This window comes from Entelurus aequoreus, linkage group LG22 (assembly GCF_033978785.1).
Source record: "Entelurus aequoreus isolate RoL-2023_Sb linkage group LG22, RoL_Eaeq_v1.1, whole genome shotgun sequence".
NCBI lineage: Eukaryota > Metazoa > Chordata > Actinopteri > Syngnathiformes > Syngnathidae > Entelurus > Entelurus aequoreus.
In genome coordinates this window covers 3,031,128-3,049,367 of record NC_084752.1, presented here as the reverse complement: position 1 = coordinate 3,049,367, position 18,240 = coordinate 3,031,128, and the positions used below count along the sequence as shown (strand labels likewise).

Sequence of the window (18,240 nt, the reverse complement as noted above, 5' to 3'; positions counted from 1 at the left end):
ATATATATATATATATATATATATATACATATATATATATATATACATATATATATATATATATACATATACACATATATATATACATATACATATATATACATACATATATATATATATACATACATATATATATATACATACATATATATATATACATACATATATATATACATACATATATATATACATACATATATATATACATACATATATATATATATATATATATATATATATATATATACATACATATATATATATATACATACATACATATATATACATACATACATATATATATACATACATATATATATACATACATATATATATATTATATATATATATATATATATATATATATATATATGTATATATGCTGAAAGGCTCCTCACATTTCCCCATTGTTTACACCAGCAGTGAGAGCGATTCGGACCCAGAAAGCAATGATTACCCCATTAATTTGAGCGAGGATGAAAGATTTGTGGATGAGGAACGTGAGAGTGAAGGACTAGAGTGCAGTGCAGGACTTTTTTCGCTCTGACCGTAACTTAGGTACAAGGGTTCGTTGGATTCCACACTTTCTCCTTTTTCTATTGAGGATCACGGATTTGTATTTTAAACCACCTGGGATACTATATCCTCTTGAAAATGAGAGTCGAGAACGCGAAATGGACATTCACAGTGACTTTTATCTCCACGACAATACAACGGCGAAGCTCTTTAGCTACGGAGCTAACGTGATAGCATCGGGCTTAAATGCATATAGAAACAAAAGAAATAAACCCCTGACTGGAAGGATAGACAGAAGATCAACAATACTATTAAACCATGGACATGTAACTACACTGTTAATGCTTTCCAGCCTGGCGAAGGTTAACAATGCTGTTGCTAACGACGCCATTGAAGCTAACTTAGCTACGGGACCTCGACAGAGCTATGCTAAAAACATTAGCTATCCACCTACGCCAGCCAGCCCTCATCTGCTCATCAACACCCGTGCTCACCTGCGTTCCAGCGATCGACGGAGCGACGAAGGACTTCACCCGATCATAGATGCGGTCGGCGGCCCGGAGACGGAGGAAGTCAAGGTGAGGTCGGCGGCTAGCGCGTCTGCTATCCAAGTCAAAGTCCTCCTGGTTGTGTTGCTGCAGCCAGCCGCTAATACACCGATCCCACCTACAACTTTCTTCTTTGCAGTCTTCATTGTTCATTAAACAAATTGCAAAAGATTCACCAACACAGATGTCCAGAATACTGTGGAATTTTGCGATGAAAACAGAGCTTTTTGTATTGGATCCAATGGGGTCCGAATACTTCCGTTCACTCCGTGACGTCACGCGCATACGTCATCATACCGAGACGTTTTCAAGCGGAAGTTTAGCGGGAATTTTAAAATGTCACTTTATAAGTGAACCCGGCCGTATTGGCATGTGTTGCAATGTTAAGATTTCATCATTGATATATAAACTATCAGACTGCGTGGTCGCTAGTAGTGGCTTTCAGTAGGCCTTTAATGTAACTGCACATTGTCCTTCAAATTAGGAAATACAAACAAAATGTGTACATTGATAAAGAAAATACAACTTTCCGCAGTTTGCCGCCACACAGATCACGGCACCCACACACCACCGCGCTAATGTGCGCTATATTGCACATCTCACTCTTGAACTATTTTAGTGTAAATAAAGTTCTGGGCAAGCCATGCAGTCTGGATTGTATCCATTTTTAGTAGTTACACTCATTAAACCACATTCTTCAAACTCAAGGCCCGGGGGCCATAACTGGCCCTCCACCTCATTTTATGTGGCCCGCAAAGGCCTGGAATTACCATGCATCTATTTGTTTATAAATGTACCGTATTTTTCGGACTATAAGTCGCTCCGGAGTATAAGTCGCACGGGCTGAAAATGCATAATAAAGAAGGGAAAAAACATATATAAGTCGCATTTTTTGGAGAAATGTATTTGATAAAAGCCAACAGCAAGAATAGACATTTGAAAGGCAATTTAAAATGTCTAAAGAATAGTGAACAACAGGCTGAATAAGTGTACGTTACATGAGGCATAAATAACCAACTGCTATGTTAACGTAACATATTATGGTAAGAGTCATTCAAATAACTATAACATATAGAACATGCTATACGTTTACCAAACAATCTGTCACTCCTAATCGCTAAATCCCATGAAATCTTATACGTCTAGTCTCTTACGTCAATGACATCAATAATATTATTGGATATTTTACGCTAATGTGTTAATCATTTCACACATAAGTCGCTCCTGAGTATAAGTCGCACCCCCGGCCAAACTATGAAAAAAACTGCGACTTATAGTCGGAAAAATACGGTACTTAAATATCTGCTTGACTCATGATTTTGAAGCAACTTAGCCATCAAATTGTACAATGTAAAAATTATTTTTCGGTACAAAACTGGTAGCTCAGTTGCCAGAATTTTCCCGTAAAAATACAAAAACAAAAAAATGTGTAATAATGATTTTCCATTTACAGTAATACACCGTAAAAACGACGACCGTAGATTTTACAGTAAAACAGTGGTACTGTTTTCCCATTTACATTTACAGTATACATTGTAAAAAACATGGTCCATTTTTTTGGTAAAATTTCGGCAGCTAAACTTTACTCTGAAATCTACATGTTTTTCTTACAGTGTACGTAAAAATAAATAATAATGAGGGATGTCCGACAATGGCTTTTTGCCGATATCCGATATTGTCCAACTCTTTAATCACCGATACCGATATCAACTGATACCGATACTGATATATACAGTTGTGGAATTAACACATTATTATGCCTAATTTGGACAACCAGGTATGGTGAAGATAAGGTCCTTTTTTTTTTAAATTAATAAAATAAAATAAGACAAATAAATTAAAAACATTTTCTTCAATAAAAAAGAAAGTAAAACAATATAAAAACAGTTACATAGAAACTAGTAATGAATGAAAATGAGTAAAATTAACTGTTAAAGGTTAGTACTATTAGTGGAGCAGCAGCACGCACAATCATGTGTGCTTACGGACTGTATCCCTTGCAGACTGTATTGATATATATTGATATATAATGTAGGAAGCAGAATTTTAATAACAGAAAGAAACAACCCTTTTGTGTGAATGAGTGTAAATGGGGGAGGGAAGTTTTTTGGGTTGGTGCACTAATTGTAAGTGTATCTTGTGTTTTTTATGTTGATTTAATTTAAAAACAAAAACAAAATAAAAAATTTAAAAAAAAACCGATACTGATAATAAAAAACCCGATACCGATAATTTCCGATATTACATTTTAAAGCATTTATCGGACATCTCTAATAATAATGTATAATTGTGTAATGAAGCAATTTAAAATGTATGTATTATTCACTGTTACAAGTGGCCCTCTGAGGGCAGCCATAACTGCCATGTGGCCCCCAATGGAAAGCAGTTGGACACCCCTCCTGCATTAAACCATTAATGGAAGCAACAAACTATGAATCAAAACTTTTCCCTAATTGCATTAATGGATTAATCGTTGCAGTCCTAACAAGTTTTTTTCCCCCTCAGGTTTTTGTGGCTTTATTTGTGACACACATGCTCTGTGACTAAAGAGGAGTGTGTGTTGCTTTTTCTTTGGCTTTTTGATCCACATTCTGCGTCATTACTTGTGTTTGTTGTTTTTATTATCAATGTTGTTAACCTCTTCTTACGCTTTGGGAACATATTTCTCTCTCGTGTACTTTCTATTGGAACAGATTGTGCTCAGCCATAAAGGTTGCACTTTATATGCTTCTGACAGGGCCCAGGTTCCCTATTTGTGAGATAGTTTGCAGCGTTACACTAGTGCAGCGTAATGCGCGGCGTGCCACACTGTGTGCACCATCTAACTCATTAAGACTCGCGGTCCACAGGCAAAGAGCGATGCTGCGTGGGTTTTTCGTGTCACGGGTCAAAACGGTGCCTCCTGCGGCACACAATCGATCAATAACGATGCTTTGATCAGCAAGTTGGAAGCGGCTACCCACATAAACAACAGCGGTACGACATGACACACACACACACACACACACACACACACACACACACACACACACACGGCCACACACGCTAATTCCTTCAACTCTTTGTGTTTTCGTTTGCTCATGCATAATTACCGGTATGTGGATGCTGAGGAACAACAGTTCACACTAATAATTATAAATACTGTATATCTATATCGAACTAAACTAAATCCAGTGACGGTGTCATTCCTGAACATATATTCAAACTGATCTAAGAACCTGTGCATCAATTGGGATGCATGAGCTGTGCTTTATATACATACATATATATACATACATACATACATACATACATACATATATATATATATATATATATATATACTGTATATATATATATATATATATATATATATATATATATATATATATATATATATATATATATATATATATATATATATATATATATATATATATATATATATATATATATATATATATATATATATATATATATATACCAGACCTGGGCATTGTGCGGCCCGCGGGCCGCATCCGGCCCTTTGTACGTCCCTGTCCGGCCCGCGTGAGGCCAATTATAAATTACAAAATAAATTTTAAAAAGCATCTATTTCGAGTGTGCAATACAACGGTGCTGCTTTTGTTTTGAAAAGCGTTATTTGTATTACTTCCGTGTGGATGTATGCTCGTGCGCGCAGCGGCAATCTCAAATTACAAAATAAATTTAAAAAAACATCTTTGTCGTGCGTGCAATACAACTGTGCTGCTTTTATTTTGAAAAGTGTTATATGTGCGTATGTCCTGTGAGGGAAGGCGCACAGCGGTTATCCCCGAAACGCTAAAAAGAGAAAAGTTGATGACGAATGGCGTGTTTTCAACAAGACAAGTAAAGGTAAAGCTGTGTGCTTATTTGTGGTACACACGTTGCTGTGTTTAAAGAATATAGTGTAACCACCTGCTGAAGTAGATGTTGTCTTCTTGAGTTGCGTAAATGAGGAGTGAGGAGACATGCGTGTGGAAGGAACGAGATATGTTGAGCTGTGTTAGTATAGCTTGCTCAATAAAAGTTTAAAAAGAGCGTCAGACTTGATGTGCACTTCTTCTGGACGCTACAATTGGTGGCAGAAGTAAAACTTTGCGCATACTGCACTGTTTGTGTGCTACGTCATCGGGAGGTACGTGCCACGTGAGGAGCTCGCCGCAAAGAGAGAGAGAGACAGAGAGAGAGAGAGAGAGAGAGCGCGTTTACAGGTGCAGCCACGCTGCTTGCCACGGGGGGAATTCCGCCCTCAATGAAGACTCCCAGGTTTGATGGCAAGGCGAACTGGGAGGCATTTCATCCCACTTCTGACATCAATTGTAGCGTCCAGAAGAAGTGCACACCAAGTCTGATGCACTTTTTAAACTTTTATTGAGCAAGCTATACTAACACAGCTCAACTTATCTCGTTCTTTCCAAAAGGAAAACCAACCCTCACTCCTCATTTCCGCAACAGCAACGCTTCCTCCTTCTTCGCCAATCACCTTACAGGCGTACGTGCTACGTTCACAACGTTTTCTTATCTGGTTAAATAAAGGTTTTACAACAAAGAGGATGCAGGATAAAGTGACAGAAATTGAAATTTTTGTATTGTAATATACATCAGGAAGTGTTGTGTAAGAAAGTGTTAAAAATAAAACCATCAAAAGCCATCTGCTTTTGTATAAAGATAAGTTAGGTTAAATGAAAATATTATTATTATTATTATTATCTATCTTACGGTATATCAAAAATAATTTGAGCAAAATTTAATTGAAATATTCCAGTAAATGTTTCAAAAATGTTTGAAAAGGTAGCACATCCCAAAATTAAGACTAGTAGGACAAAATACTCACATTTCACTTGATTTATTGCTCACATCCAAAAAGAGGAACGCTTACGCGTTTCGGCACGTGGCCTTCGTCAGAGCGTTTAAGAGTACATACAATTTCAGTGTCAATTTATACATACACACACACTCAGAGTTCACAACTGGGAATTGGATCCAATTACTGGGGAACCAATCACATGTCTTCTTCCTTGCTGATGCTGGGACCAATTTTCAGGTGGAGCTTCTGCAAAACACTGTTGTTAGGACTAGCATACACTAGATGGCACTGGACTGGATACTGGATGACTACAATGACACAGAAGGAACAATTATGTTAAAAAACATTTTAGGCTATAGTCATCATTGAGTCCATTTGGTGTCATAGTATTGAGTGTGTAGATCCAGAACATTTCTCTCTGTGATAGTTTTTTCAAAATATCTCCTCCTCTTTTGGGCATCATGATTTGTTCAATCCCATAGAATCTTAATGAAGAGGGTGAACCGTGGTTTGCTTCAGAGTAATGTCTTGCAATGGCATAGTCCATATTGCCTGTACGAATTGCTGTTTTGTGCTCAGATATTCTTTGTTTTAGCGGCCTTTTGGTTTTTCCAATGTAGGCCGCTAAAACAAAGAATATCTGAGCACAAAACAGCAATTCGTACAGGCAATATGGACTATGCCATTGCAAGACATTACTCTGAAGCAAACCACGGTTCACCCTCTTCATTAAGATTCTATGGGATTGAACAAATCATGATGCCCAAAAGAGGAGGAGATATTTTGAAAAAACTATCACAGAGAGAAATGTTCTGGATCTACACACTCAATACTATGACACCAAATGGACTCAATGATGACTATAGCCTAAAATGTTTTTTAACATAATTGTTCCTTCTGTGTCATTGTAGTCATCCAGTATCCAGTCCAGTGCCATCTAGTGTATGCTAGTCCTAACAACAGTGTTTTGCAGAAGCTCCACCTGAAAATTGGTCCCAGCATCAGCAAGGAAGAAGACATGTGATTGGTTCCCCAGTAATTGGATCCAATTCCCAGTTGTGAACTCTGAGTGTGTGTGTATGTATAAATTGACACTGAAATTGTATGTACTCTTAAACGCTCTGACGAAGGCCACGTGCCGAAACGCGTAAGCGTTCCTCTTTTTGGATGTGAGCAATAAATCAAGTGAAATGTGAGTATTTTGTCCTACTAGTCTTAATTTTGGGATGTGCTACCTTTTCAAACATTTTTGAAACATTTACTGGATTACTTTTTTTTGGGTTTGGCACTCCATCTTGAATCACATTGAGAAGCGCAATCTCCTTTTTGAACCAATTAATTGAAATATTGTCAGTGTGGCCCTCCAGCAGTGCTCGGGTTGCTCATGCGGCCCCCGGTAAAAATTAATTGCCCACCCCTGATATATACTGTATATATATATATATATATATATATATATATATATATACTGTATAAATATATATATATATATATATACTGTATATATATATATATATATATATACTGTATAAATATATATATATATATATATATATATATATACTGTATATATATATATATATATATATACTGTATATATATATATATATATATATATACTGTATATATATATATATATATACTGTATAAATATATATATATATATACTGTATATTTACTGTATATATATATATATATATATATATATATATATATACTGTATATATATATATATATATATATATATATATATATATATATATATATATATATATATATATATATATATATATATATATATATATATATAAATATATATATATATATACACTACCGTTCAAAAGTTTGGGGTCACCCAAACAATTTAGTGGAATAGCCTTCATTTCTAAGAACAAGAATAGACTGTGGAGTTTCAGATGAAAGTTCTCTTTTTCTGGCCATTTTGAGCGTTTAATTGACCCCACAAATGTGATGCTCCAGAAAGTCAATCTGCTCAAAGGAAGGTCAGTTTTGTAGCTTCTGTAACGAGCTAAAGTGTTTTCAGATGTGTGAACATGATTGCACAAGGCTTTTCTAATCATCAATTAGCCTTCTGAGCCAATGAGCAAACACATTGTACCATTAGAACACTGGAGTGATAGTTGCTGGAAATGGGCCTCTATACACCTATGTAGATATTGCACCAAAAAGCAGACATTTGCAGCTAGAATAGTCATTTACCACATTAACAATGTATAGAGTGTATTTCTTTCAAGTTAAGACTAGTTTAAAGTTATCTTCATTGAAAAGTACAGTGCTTTTCCTTCAAAAATAAGGACATTTCAATGTGACCCCAAACTTTTGAACGGTAGTGTATATATGTGTGTGTGTGTATGTATATATATATATACATATATATATGTATATATTAGGGCTGCAACTAACGATTAATTTGATAATCGATTAATCTTTCGATTATTGCTTCGATTAATCGATTAATAATCGGCTAAAAGAGACAAACTACATTTCTGTCCTTTCCAGTATTTTATTGAAAAAAACCCAGCATACTGGCACCATACTTATTTTGATTATTGTTTCTCAGCTGTTTGTACATGTTGCAGTTTATAAATAAAAGTTTATTTAAAAAATAAAATAAAAATAAAAATAAAAATAAAAAATAATTAAAAAAGCCTCTGCGCATGCGCATAGCACAGATCCAACAAATCGATGACTAAATTAATCGGCAACTATTTTTATAATCGATTTTAATCGATTAGTTGTTGCAGCCCTAATATATATATATATATATGTATATATACATATACATACATATACATATATATATATATATATACATATTTATATATATATATATATACATACATATATATATATATATATATATATACATATATATACATATATATATATATATATATATATATATATATATATATATATATATATATATATATATATATATATATATATATATATATATATATGTCTGTATATACACACAGTTTTAGTGTACAGATCCCACATCTGCACTGCCAGTGGTGGAAAGACTATTTTAAACGATAACAGAAAATAACTGAAATAAAATAAAGGTAATAATAATGAAATTATAATAAATACATACAACATTGAAAAAAAATTACAGATATAACACCAGCTAAATATTGCACTACCTGTAGGGCAACAAAAGGAAGAATTCATTTGAGGTTTGGCGCTAAATATTTGAAGTTGACACACCCTGTAGCTAATTGGAGCGTCTATGAGAGTGGTGGACACAATTTGAGGATGATTGTAAAATGGTGTGTTATTTAAAGGTCCTTTAACGTTAGCATATTTGGGGAGTGCTATGATACGCTGATATGAACTGATTTGTTAGCGTTCGCACAGGATTTGTAGGAGTGCTGCAGCCTGCGAGCTGCCACACGGTGGAATCAAACACTGCGGGTTGGAGCAGCAGCTGAGAGGAAAGCAGGATGGAGAGAGACAAAGAGAGAGCCAGGGATGCTGGAGGGAGGAGAGAAAGAAGAAGAGCGAGAGAAAGAGAGAGAGAGATAGAAGAAGTGACTAACTTGTCCTGCAGCTGGTGGAGCTTGTCCTCCTTCTCCTGCAGTTGGCCTCGCAGGGCTTTGTTAGCCGCCACCTGCCTCGTGACCTCCGCACTTGTACTCTGGTGGGGGAGAGAGGGAGGTGGCCATCAGTGTGTGTGTGTTAATGTGTTTGGGTGCGATACAAGGGAGGGTGTGCGACACGGCTGATGACAGGTCAGACGCAGCATGCCTCCTCATTATAGTTACAGCGGGAGGGGGGGAAGGTGCTAAAAGAGGTTAAGAGGAAAGTGGATGAGATAAAGGGCATCGCTTGGAAATAATGATTTAGAGACCTATACCGCTCTTTTCAACTCCCCTCAGATACACACTCTTCACGTTATTATAGGAGGCCATCTTTGTTTATCATTACACACTGCAAAAAGTGAAATCTAAGTAAGATGAAATATGTCAAATAAGGGTGATATTTGCTTATTTTCTGTCTGATAAGATCATTCTTCTCACTAAGCAGATTTGATGTTAGAGTGTTTTACTTGTTTTAAGTGTTTTGCTCCTAAATGATGTCAGTAAGATATTACAGCTTGTTGCTGAGATTTGATGAGCTATATTGAGTAAAACATGCTTGAAACTAGAATATCAACTGTTGTGTCATCAACACTCACAAGTAGAAAACTACTTTTTTAAAGTCATCATTTCTTATTTCAAGCATGAAAACATGTGACATTTCAAACAATTTTGAACAGAAATAGTTCATGCACATTCAGATAAATTCTTCAAAATTACAATTAAAAAAATTTTGGCCGGGGGCCGGGCTGTAGATATGCGCACTAATTGACTGAAAGAGCACGCACTTGGCGCGATGATGTCATGTTATCCATGGAAAAATGCATTTTTAGACCATATGATTTGCCTGAGCGGCTAGGAGACCCCGAGAGTAACAAGCGCTTGCCTTGTTGCCTTTCCATTAAGAACAATAAACTAGTTTTTAGTATAAGTTTGCTGGTTTCAAGAAATGTAATGCCGAGTGCATATCATTATGTCAAGATAATGGCACTAGCATTTACTTCATTTAAGAATATTTTTCAACATATTGAGCAAAAAGGTCTCTTTTTTTTTCTACCAATAAAAGTGCACTTGTTATTAGTGAGAATATACTTATTTTAAGGTATTTTTGGGTTCATTGAGGTTAGCTAATTTGACTTGTTTTGGAAAGTCTTGACAAGCCAAATTTTCTTGTTCTATTGGCAGATAATTTTGCTTAGTTCAAATAAAATACCCCTCATTTTTCTATTTTTTTTTCTTGTTTTTGAACACTGACTTTTTGCAGTGCAGTATATAACACTTACACCAAAATAATCACCTTTTTTAAAAAAGTTATTTAAAAAAACACCCAAACTAGCAGGCGTGGGCCCTATAGATCAGATTTTTGTGTACAAATTGATGGATAAGTTGCTTTGAAATCATAAGTCAAGGTGACAAGCAGATATTTAAGTACCTATTTTTATTCTTTAAAAAAAAATGTAACACAAAATAAAATAATAAAATGTAAGGGTGTAACGGTACGTGTATTTGTTTTGAACCGTTTCGGTACGGGGGTTCCGGTTCAGTTCGGAGGTGTACCGAACTAGTTTCCACACGGACATATTAAGTAGCATAACGCACGTTGTGTAAACAATGCACACCGAGGCACAACACACGGCATGCTAGCAGCTAACGGGCTAGGATAGACTGACTATATGTCCTCTTTTCACCGGACATGTCCTCTTTTGCGGAGCTGTCAGGGCGGAGTTTCTTAAATGCCTCAAATGTCCGGCATTTGGAGTTAGGGTTGCGTGTATTTTCAATGTACGTTCAGGGTTAAGAAGGGGTTAAAAACAAAACAAACAGCAGCATTGGTGAGGGAGGGGCAGAGAGAGAGAGAGAGAGAGAATTATGATAAACGCGCATGCGTCGCCAGGCTCTGCTTTTTATCCATAGATTTATCACATTTAATTTGTTATTATCTATAGCAGGGGTGTCAAAAGTGTGCCCCGGAGGCCATTTGCGGCCCACAGCTAATGTTTTAAAGGCCCACGGCACATTCTAAAAATACTATTCAAATAAACAAAAACATAACAAAAGTGAAATAAAAAAAGCTTAAAGGTTAAATGTCATTTAGAAAAAGTTGCAATGTTGACTACCGTATTTCCTTGAATTGCCGCCGGGTCAAACTCCTTTTGCAAAATAATTAGCGCATGCCTAGAATTACCGCCGGGTCAAACTCGTTTCGCAATATAATCAGCGTATGACTAGAATTACCGCCGGGTAAGTCACGTACCTACTACGTTTTATATAATTGCAAGTCTTATTATTAATATTGTGTTAGTTTGTAGTGGTGGAGAGCTGACTTTTTGTTGTTGGAGTTGCGTCTTTCAAAGCGCTTTATTTTGAAAAAATGTTTTATTAACATAGCTGCGTGTGTCAAATATGAGTCATTTTGATGCAGTTGTACGAGTAACATTTCAGAAACAAATCATGAGCTAAGAAAACCTGCTAACAGGCGGTAATAATGTTATTTTGATTGCCTTTTCACACCCAAACAAAAAGAACTCCCGGGATGATTCATTGTGCTTTAAATTTTATTCAAATCAAATCAACTTTATTTATAAAGCACATTTAAAATTTACCACAGGGGTAGCCAAAGTGCTGTACAATGGGCAGGTTAAAAATAATACGAGAACCGAGCAAACACAACACAACACAAACAGAACACGATAAAAAATAAATAAATAAAATATAAAAACATAAAAACAGGTTCACAGCAGGTGTATTATGGGGTGCCATTGCAGGATGGATATCACTCAGTGTTAAAAGCCATGGAATAAAAGTATGTTTTTAAGAGAGATTTAAAACATTTTTATTGAGATTTTATTGCGGCATTAAGCGATGTCATGATGGTATCCTTACATCACACTCAAATTTACAAGCGCATGCCTAAATTTACCGCATGCCTTTGGTAAGCGCCGGAGTGAGAAGAGGGTTTTAAATTAATTACCGCCCGGGCGCTAATTCAAGGAAATACGGTAATACAACAAAGCTGTTTATTTTTTTCTTTCAAACTGTCATTGCTCAAGACATAATATTGAATCAAAATCAATGTTATTATGAATTATTGACCTATCCAAGGTTCCCATTACTTCACATCAAATATTACACTAAGAAAAATATTTTTGGCGGAAGATTTTGCAAATTTGGTAAATGAATAACCCCAAAATGTACACTACCGTTCAAAAGTTTGGGGTCACCCAAACAATTTTGTGGAATAGCCTTCATTTCTAAGAACAAGAATAGACTGTCGAGTTTCAGATGAAAGTTCTCTTTTTCGCATTTAATTGAGCCCACAAATGTGATGCTCCAGAAAGTCAATCTGCTGAAAGGAAGGTCAGTTTTGTATCTTCTGTAAGGAGCTAAAGTGTTTTCAGATGTGTGAACATGATTGCACAAGGGTTTTCTAATCATCAATTAGCCTTCTGAGCCAATGAACAAACACATTGTACCATTAGAACACTGGAGTGATAGTTGCTGGAAATGGGCCTCTATACACCTATGTAGATATTGCACCAAAAAGCAGACATTTGCAGCTAGAATAGTCATTTAGCACATTAGCAATGTATAGAGTGTATTTCTTTCAAGTTAAGACTAGTTTAAAGTTATCTTCATTGAAAAGTACAGTGCTTTTCCTTCAAAAATAAGGACATTTACATGTGACCCCAAACTTTTGAACGGTAGTGTATATTTTGTTGTTTTCTTACTGTACCGAAAATGAACCGAACCGTGACCTCTAAACCGAGGTACGTACCGAACCGAAATTTTTGTGTAGTAAATACTCATGAAAATAAAGAAAACACATTGAATGAGGAGAAGGTGTGTCCAAAATGTTGGCCTGTACTGCAAATAATAGTCTTCTGATTAACACCATGTTTCATATAATTTCACAAGGTTGTAAACTGTTAGCAGGTTAGATATATTAATTGAATGCCATTAAAATCAAGATAAGATGAATAATTAAGTGTTGATATTTGAGTGGGCCGTGGTGTAATGGTAAAATTGGGCCTTGAGCTCAAAAAGGTGAAGAACTTATTTATTTACATGTTTAAACAGTGGGATATTTTGGCAGATCCCTCAATTCTCTCATGTTCATTTCATGTTTTAAAGCAGTGGTCCCCAACCACCGGACCGCGGCCCGGTACCGGTCCACGGACCGATTGGTACCGGGCCGCACAAGAAATTAAAAAAATAAAAAATAAAAAATAAATTGTTTTTATTTTTTAATGAAATCAACATAAAAAACACAATATATACATTATATATCAATATAGATCAATACAGTCTGCAGGGATACAGTCCGTAAGCACACATGATTGTATTTAATTATGTAAAAAAAAAAAAAAAATTTTTTTTTTTTTAAAATACACCCCCCCCTCACCGGTCCGTGGGACAAATTTTCAAGCGTTGACCGGTCCGCAGCTACAAAAAGGTTGGGGACCACTGTTTTAAAGGACCTACAGTTTGTGTCTCTTATGGGAGCATCATCAGCTTTTGATAACAACACCCACACAGCATCTCATCTTTTTTTTTTTTTTTTTTTTTTGCTGTCACCTCACATGACTTCCTGTGCAAAGTGCAACGACAGCAGCAATCTGCTCCGTGACACTGACGAGCCGGCGAGGGCGAGGGCATGGCTCGCACCTCTCGCTTTCCAGCGCTCTGTGATGTGGAGCACGTCTCTGCCGTTATTACGCGCCGCTCGTCATTCTGACGGGTGCTCCCTAATAAGATCAAATGGTAAGAAATGCTAATTTGTGTTGAAATCACATGCAATTTCAGGTGATAAGCGTAAATTGAAAAGTAAATTGAAAGGCTGGGGAATCATGTTTTTAAACGCTACCAGATTTAAAAAGTAAAGCCTTGAAGTTTTTGGGATTCAGTCAAATAATCAAGGATTAAGGAGTTTTACAACTTTTTGATGTGATACTACTAAACATCTGTGCTTTTAATATGTTGACACTCAAATTACCAATGCGATAGAGCAGTGTTTTTCAACCTCATTTGAGCCAAGGCACATTTTTTTAATTGGAAAAATACCAAGGCACACCACTAGCAGAAAACATAAAAAAAATTAACCCTCAGCAGCCGAAAAAGTCGTTCTCGCAATTGTTGGATATAAATTCAAAGCATAACCAAGCATGCATCACTATAGCTCTTGTCTCAAAGTAGGTGTACTGTCACCACCTGTCACATCACCCCCTGACTTATTTTGACTTTTTTGCTGTTTTCCTGTGTGTAGTGTTTACGATTTTGTTGTTGATTGTCATGTCATGTACGGGATGTACTTTGTGGACGCCGTCTGCTGCACCACACGCTGCAAGTCTTTGCTGTCGTCCAGCATTCTGTTTTTGTCTACTTTGCAGCCATTTCAGTTTTAGTTTCACCTCAATGTCGTTTCTTAGCGGCACTCGCCTTTTGTTTATTTTCGGTTTAAGCATTAGATACCTTTTTACCTGCACGCTGCCTCCCGCTGTCGTCTGCATATTGTGATCACGACAAACCATGTTCCCGTCATCCACAAAGCAATTAACTACCTGCTGCCACCTACTGATATGGAAGAGTATTACCGTATTTTTCCGACTATAAGTCGCAGTTTTTTTTCATAGTTTGGCCGGGGGTGCGACTTATACTCAGGTGCGACTTATGTGTGAAATGATTAACACATTAGCGTAAAATATCAAATAATATTATTGATGTCATTGACGTAAGAGACTAGACGTATAAGATTTCATGGGATTTAGCGATTAGGAGTGACAGATTGTTTGGTAAACGTATAGCATGTTCTATATGTTATAGTTATTTGAATGACTCTTACCATAATATGTTACGTTAACATAGCAGTTGGTTATTTATGCCTCATATAACGTACACTTATTCAGCCTGTTGTTCACTATTCTTTAGACATTTTAAATTGCCTTTCAAATGTCTATTCTTGCTTTTGGGATTTATCAAATAAATTTCCCCCAAAAATGCGACTTATACTCCAGTGCGACTTATATATGTTTTTTTTAGAGATGTCCGATAATATCGGCCGATATATGCGTTAAAATGTAATATCAGAAATTATCGGTATCGTTTTTTTTATTATCGGTATCGTTTTTTAATTTTTTTAAATTAAATCAACATAAAAAACACAAGATACACTTACAATTAGTGCACCAACCCAAAAAACCTCCCTCCCCCATTTACACTCATTCACACAAAATGATTGTTTCTTTCTGTTATTAATATTCTGCTTCCTACATTATATATCAATATATATCAATACAGTCTGCAAGGGATACAGTCCGTAAGCACACATGATTGTGCGTGCTGCTGCTCCACTAATAGTACTAACCTTTCAATTCATTGCTAGTTTCTATGTAACTGTTTTTATATTGTTGTACTTTCTTTTTTATTCAAGAAAATGTTTTTAATTTATTTATCTTATTTTACTAATTTTTAAAAAAAGTACCTTATCTTCACCATACCTGGTTGTCCAAATTAGGCATAATAATGTGTTAATTCCACCACTGCATATATCGGTTGATATCGGTATCGGTTGATATCGGTAATTAAAGAGTTGGACAATATCGGAATATCGGATATCGGCAAAAAGCCATTATCGGACATCCCTAGTTTTTTTCCTTCTTTATTATGCATTTTCGGCAGGTGCGACTTATACTCCGAAAAATACGGTACACGGTTACTCTGCCGAGCTCCAGACAGCACAGACACTCAACAACGGCACATTATTTGCGGATTATAATTACTGGTTTGCAAAAAATATTTTGAACCCAATTAGGTGAAATGACATCATCTCCCACGGCACACCAGACAATATCTCACGGTGCACTAGTGTGCCTCGGCACAGTGGTTGAAAAAACACTGCAATAGTTTTTATGGAGCTAACAAAGCATTTGACACAACTAATCTCAATATTTTAATCCAAAAATTAGAACGATATGGCATCAGAGGGTTGGTCTCAAACTGGATTAGAAGTTACTTAACCAACAGTAAACAATACGTGAAGCTAGGCCAGGGGTCGGCAACCCAAAACGTTGAAAGAGCCATATTGGACCAAAAAATACAAAAAACTAATATGTCTGGAGCCGCAAACAATGAAAAGCCGTATATAAGTTTTGTAATGCAACACATGACGTAAGTGTCTATATTAGCCTACTATCAAAATGACTATGTGTCGCAGGCTGAAGCAAAACTTTGTTGACAGAAATGTAATATTTTTTCTACACATTTTTACAACATTAGAAACTATTAGTAAATCAGAGGCTACACAGGAGGTGAGATAACTCCTGGAAATGACTGTCTTTTAATGGCCAAAGGTATAGATGTGTGTGTCCAAGTTAACAAAGTGTCCTATGAGCGCACTCACCTTGACTTTGGCTTGCAGTTGTTTGACCTCCGCCTCCAGGGCCCGGCAGGAACACCCCACGTTTGCTGGCGATTGCGTGGTGTGTTGTGGGAATGTGCTCTGCCGCCATTGCTCCAGCTCCATCTCCAGGACCTTCTTCTGCTGCTCCACACCCGCCAGCTCCGAGCTCAGCTTCTGCACAGTCAGAGAGACAATGTTATAGGATAGTTGGCTTAAGAGCGACTATACGCTACACATGCTTACATTCAAGCATATTTTTGGTAAGGTCAGCCAACTGTAAATGTGTACTGTAACCACAGTTACATTTCTGAAAAGTACCCTATTTTTCGGACTATAAGTCCCAGTTTTTTTCATAGTTTGGCCGGGGGTGCGACTTATACTACAGTATCTGAAATGTGTCATGTCAAAACTAAATTATATACAAAGAGAATAAAAGTAAAGGATATTAAATGAGCTGAACTATACCACAAATGAGGCTTAATGATGCAATATGCCTGAATAGCATGTTAGCATTGATTTGCTTGCAGTCATGCAATGACCAAATATGCCTGATTAGCACTCCAACAAGTCAATAACATCAACAAAGCTCACCTTTGTGCATTCACGCACAGCATACAACTTTTGATGGACATAGAAGGAGTGGAATATTTTACATGTAAACAAACCGTTGCGTCACAGTCCACACTATGGTGAGTTCAAGAACCGCCGAAATTAGTAGGACAAAACGACGTTCATTAAATACCCTTATCAGTGAAGCATACACACAAACATATTCAAATAAAATACATTTTAAAAAGTATCTATGTCGAGTGTGCAATACAACGGTGCTGCTTTTGTTTTGAAAATCGTTAGTTGTATAACTTCCGTGTGGACGTATGCGTGTGCGTGATTGTGAGTGAATGTGAACAGCTGCAATCCCAAATTACAAAATAAAGTTGAAAAAACATCCATGTCGTGCGCGCAATACAACTGTGCTGCTTTTATTTTGAAAAGTATTATTTATGGGCATGTGAGTGAAGGTGCACATGCAGCGACAAGTGATGCACGGTTTACACCCGAGACGCTAAAAAGAGAAAAGTTGATGAAGAATGGCGTGTTTTCAACAAGACATGGACTGCCAAGCAACGTTCCCTCTAAGGTGCGTGCCTGCGCAATTGCGCACTGCTCAAGCGTCGGCTGCGCACAGCAAATATATGCCGCGCACCAAATCAAATCCCATCTGAATTCTAAACAAAATAAACATATTTATTCTATGTAATTTTGCAATGCAACTTTGAGTGACAGTGACAACAAGCGGCCCTAAAGGTGTTCGTCAACACCGTTCAATTGAACACCGTTCAATTATTGCAGGGGTGGGCAATTAAT

General features: G+C 36.4%; 1 protein-coding gene across 2 annotated transcripts in view; it reads right to left on the bottom strand.

The window, feature by feature from the left end:
- The window catches only part of LOC133639947 (centlein-like), a 152,378-nt gene that overhangs the window by 82,353 nt on the left and 51,785 nt on the right, over window positions 1–18,240 (bottom strand). For both annotated transcript variants that reach the window (XM_062033671.1, XM_062033672.1), the window contains exons 7-8: window positions 16,876–17,049; window positions 9,441–9,538 (exon numbers count right to left, since the gene is read on the bottom strand). In XM_062033671.1, coding sequence (XP_061889655.1) covers window positions 9,441–9,538; window positions 16,876–17,049 — 272 coding nt within the window. The remainder of the gene's footprint in view (window positions 1–9,440; window positions 9,539–16,875; window positions 17,050–18,240) is intronic.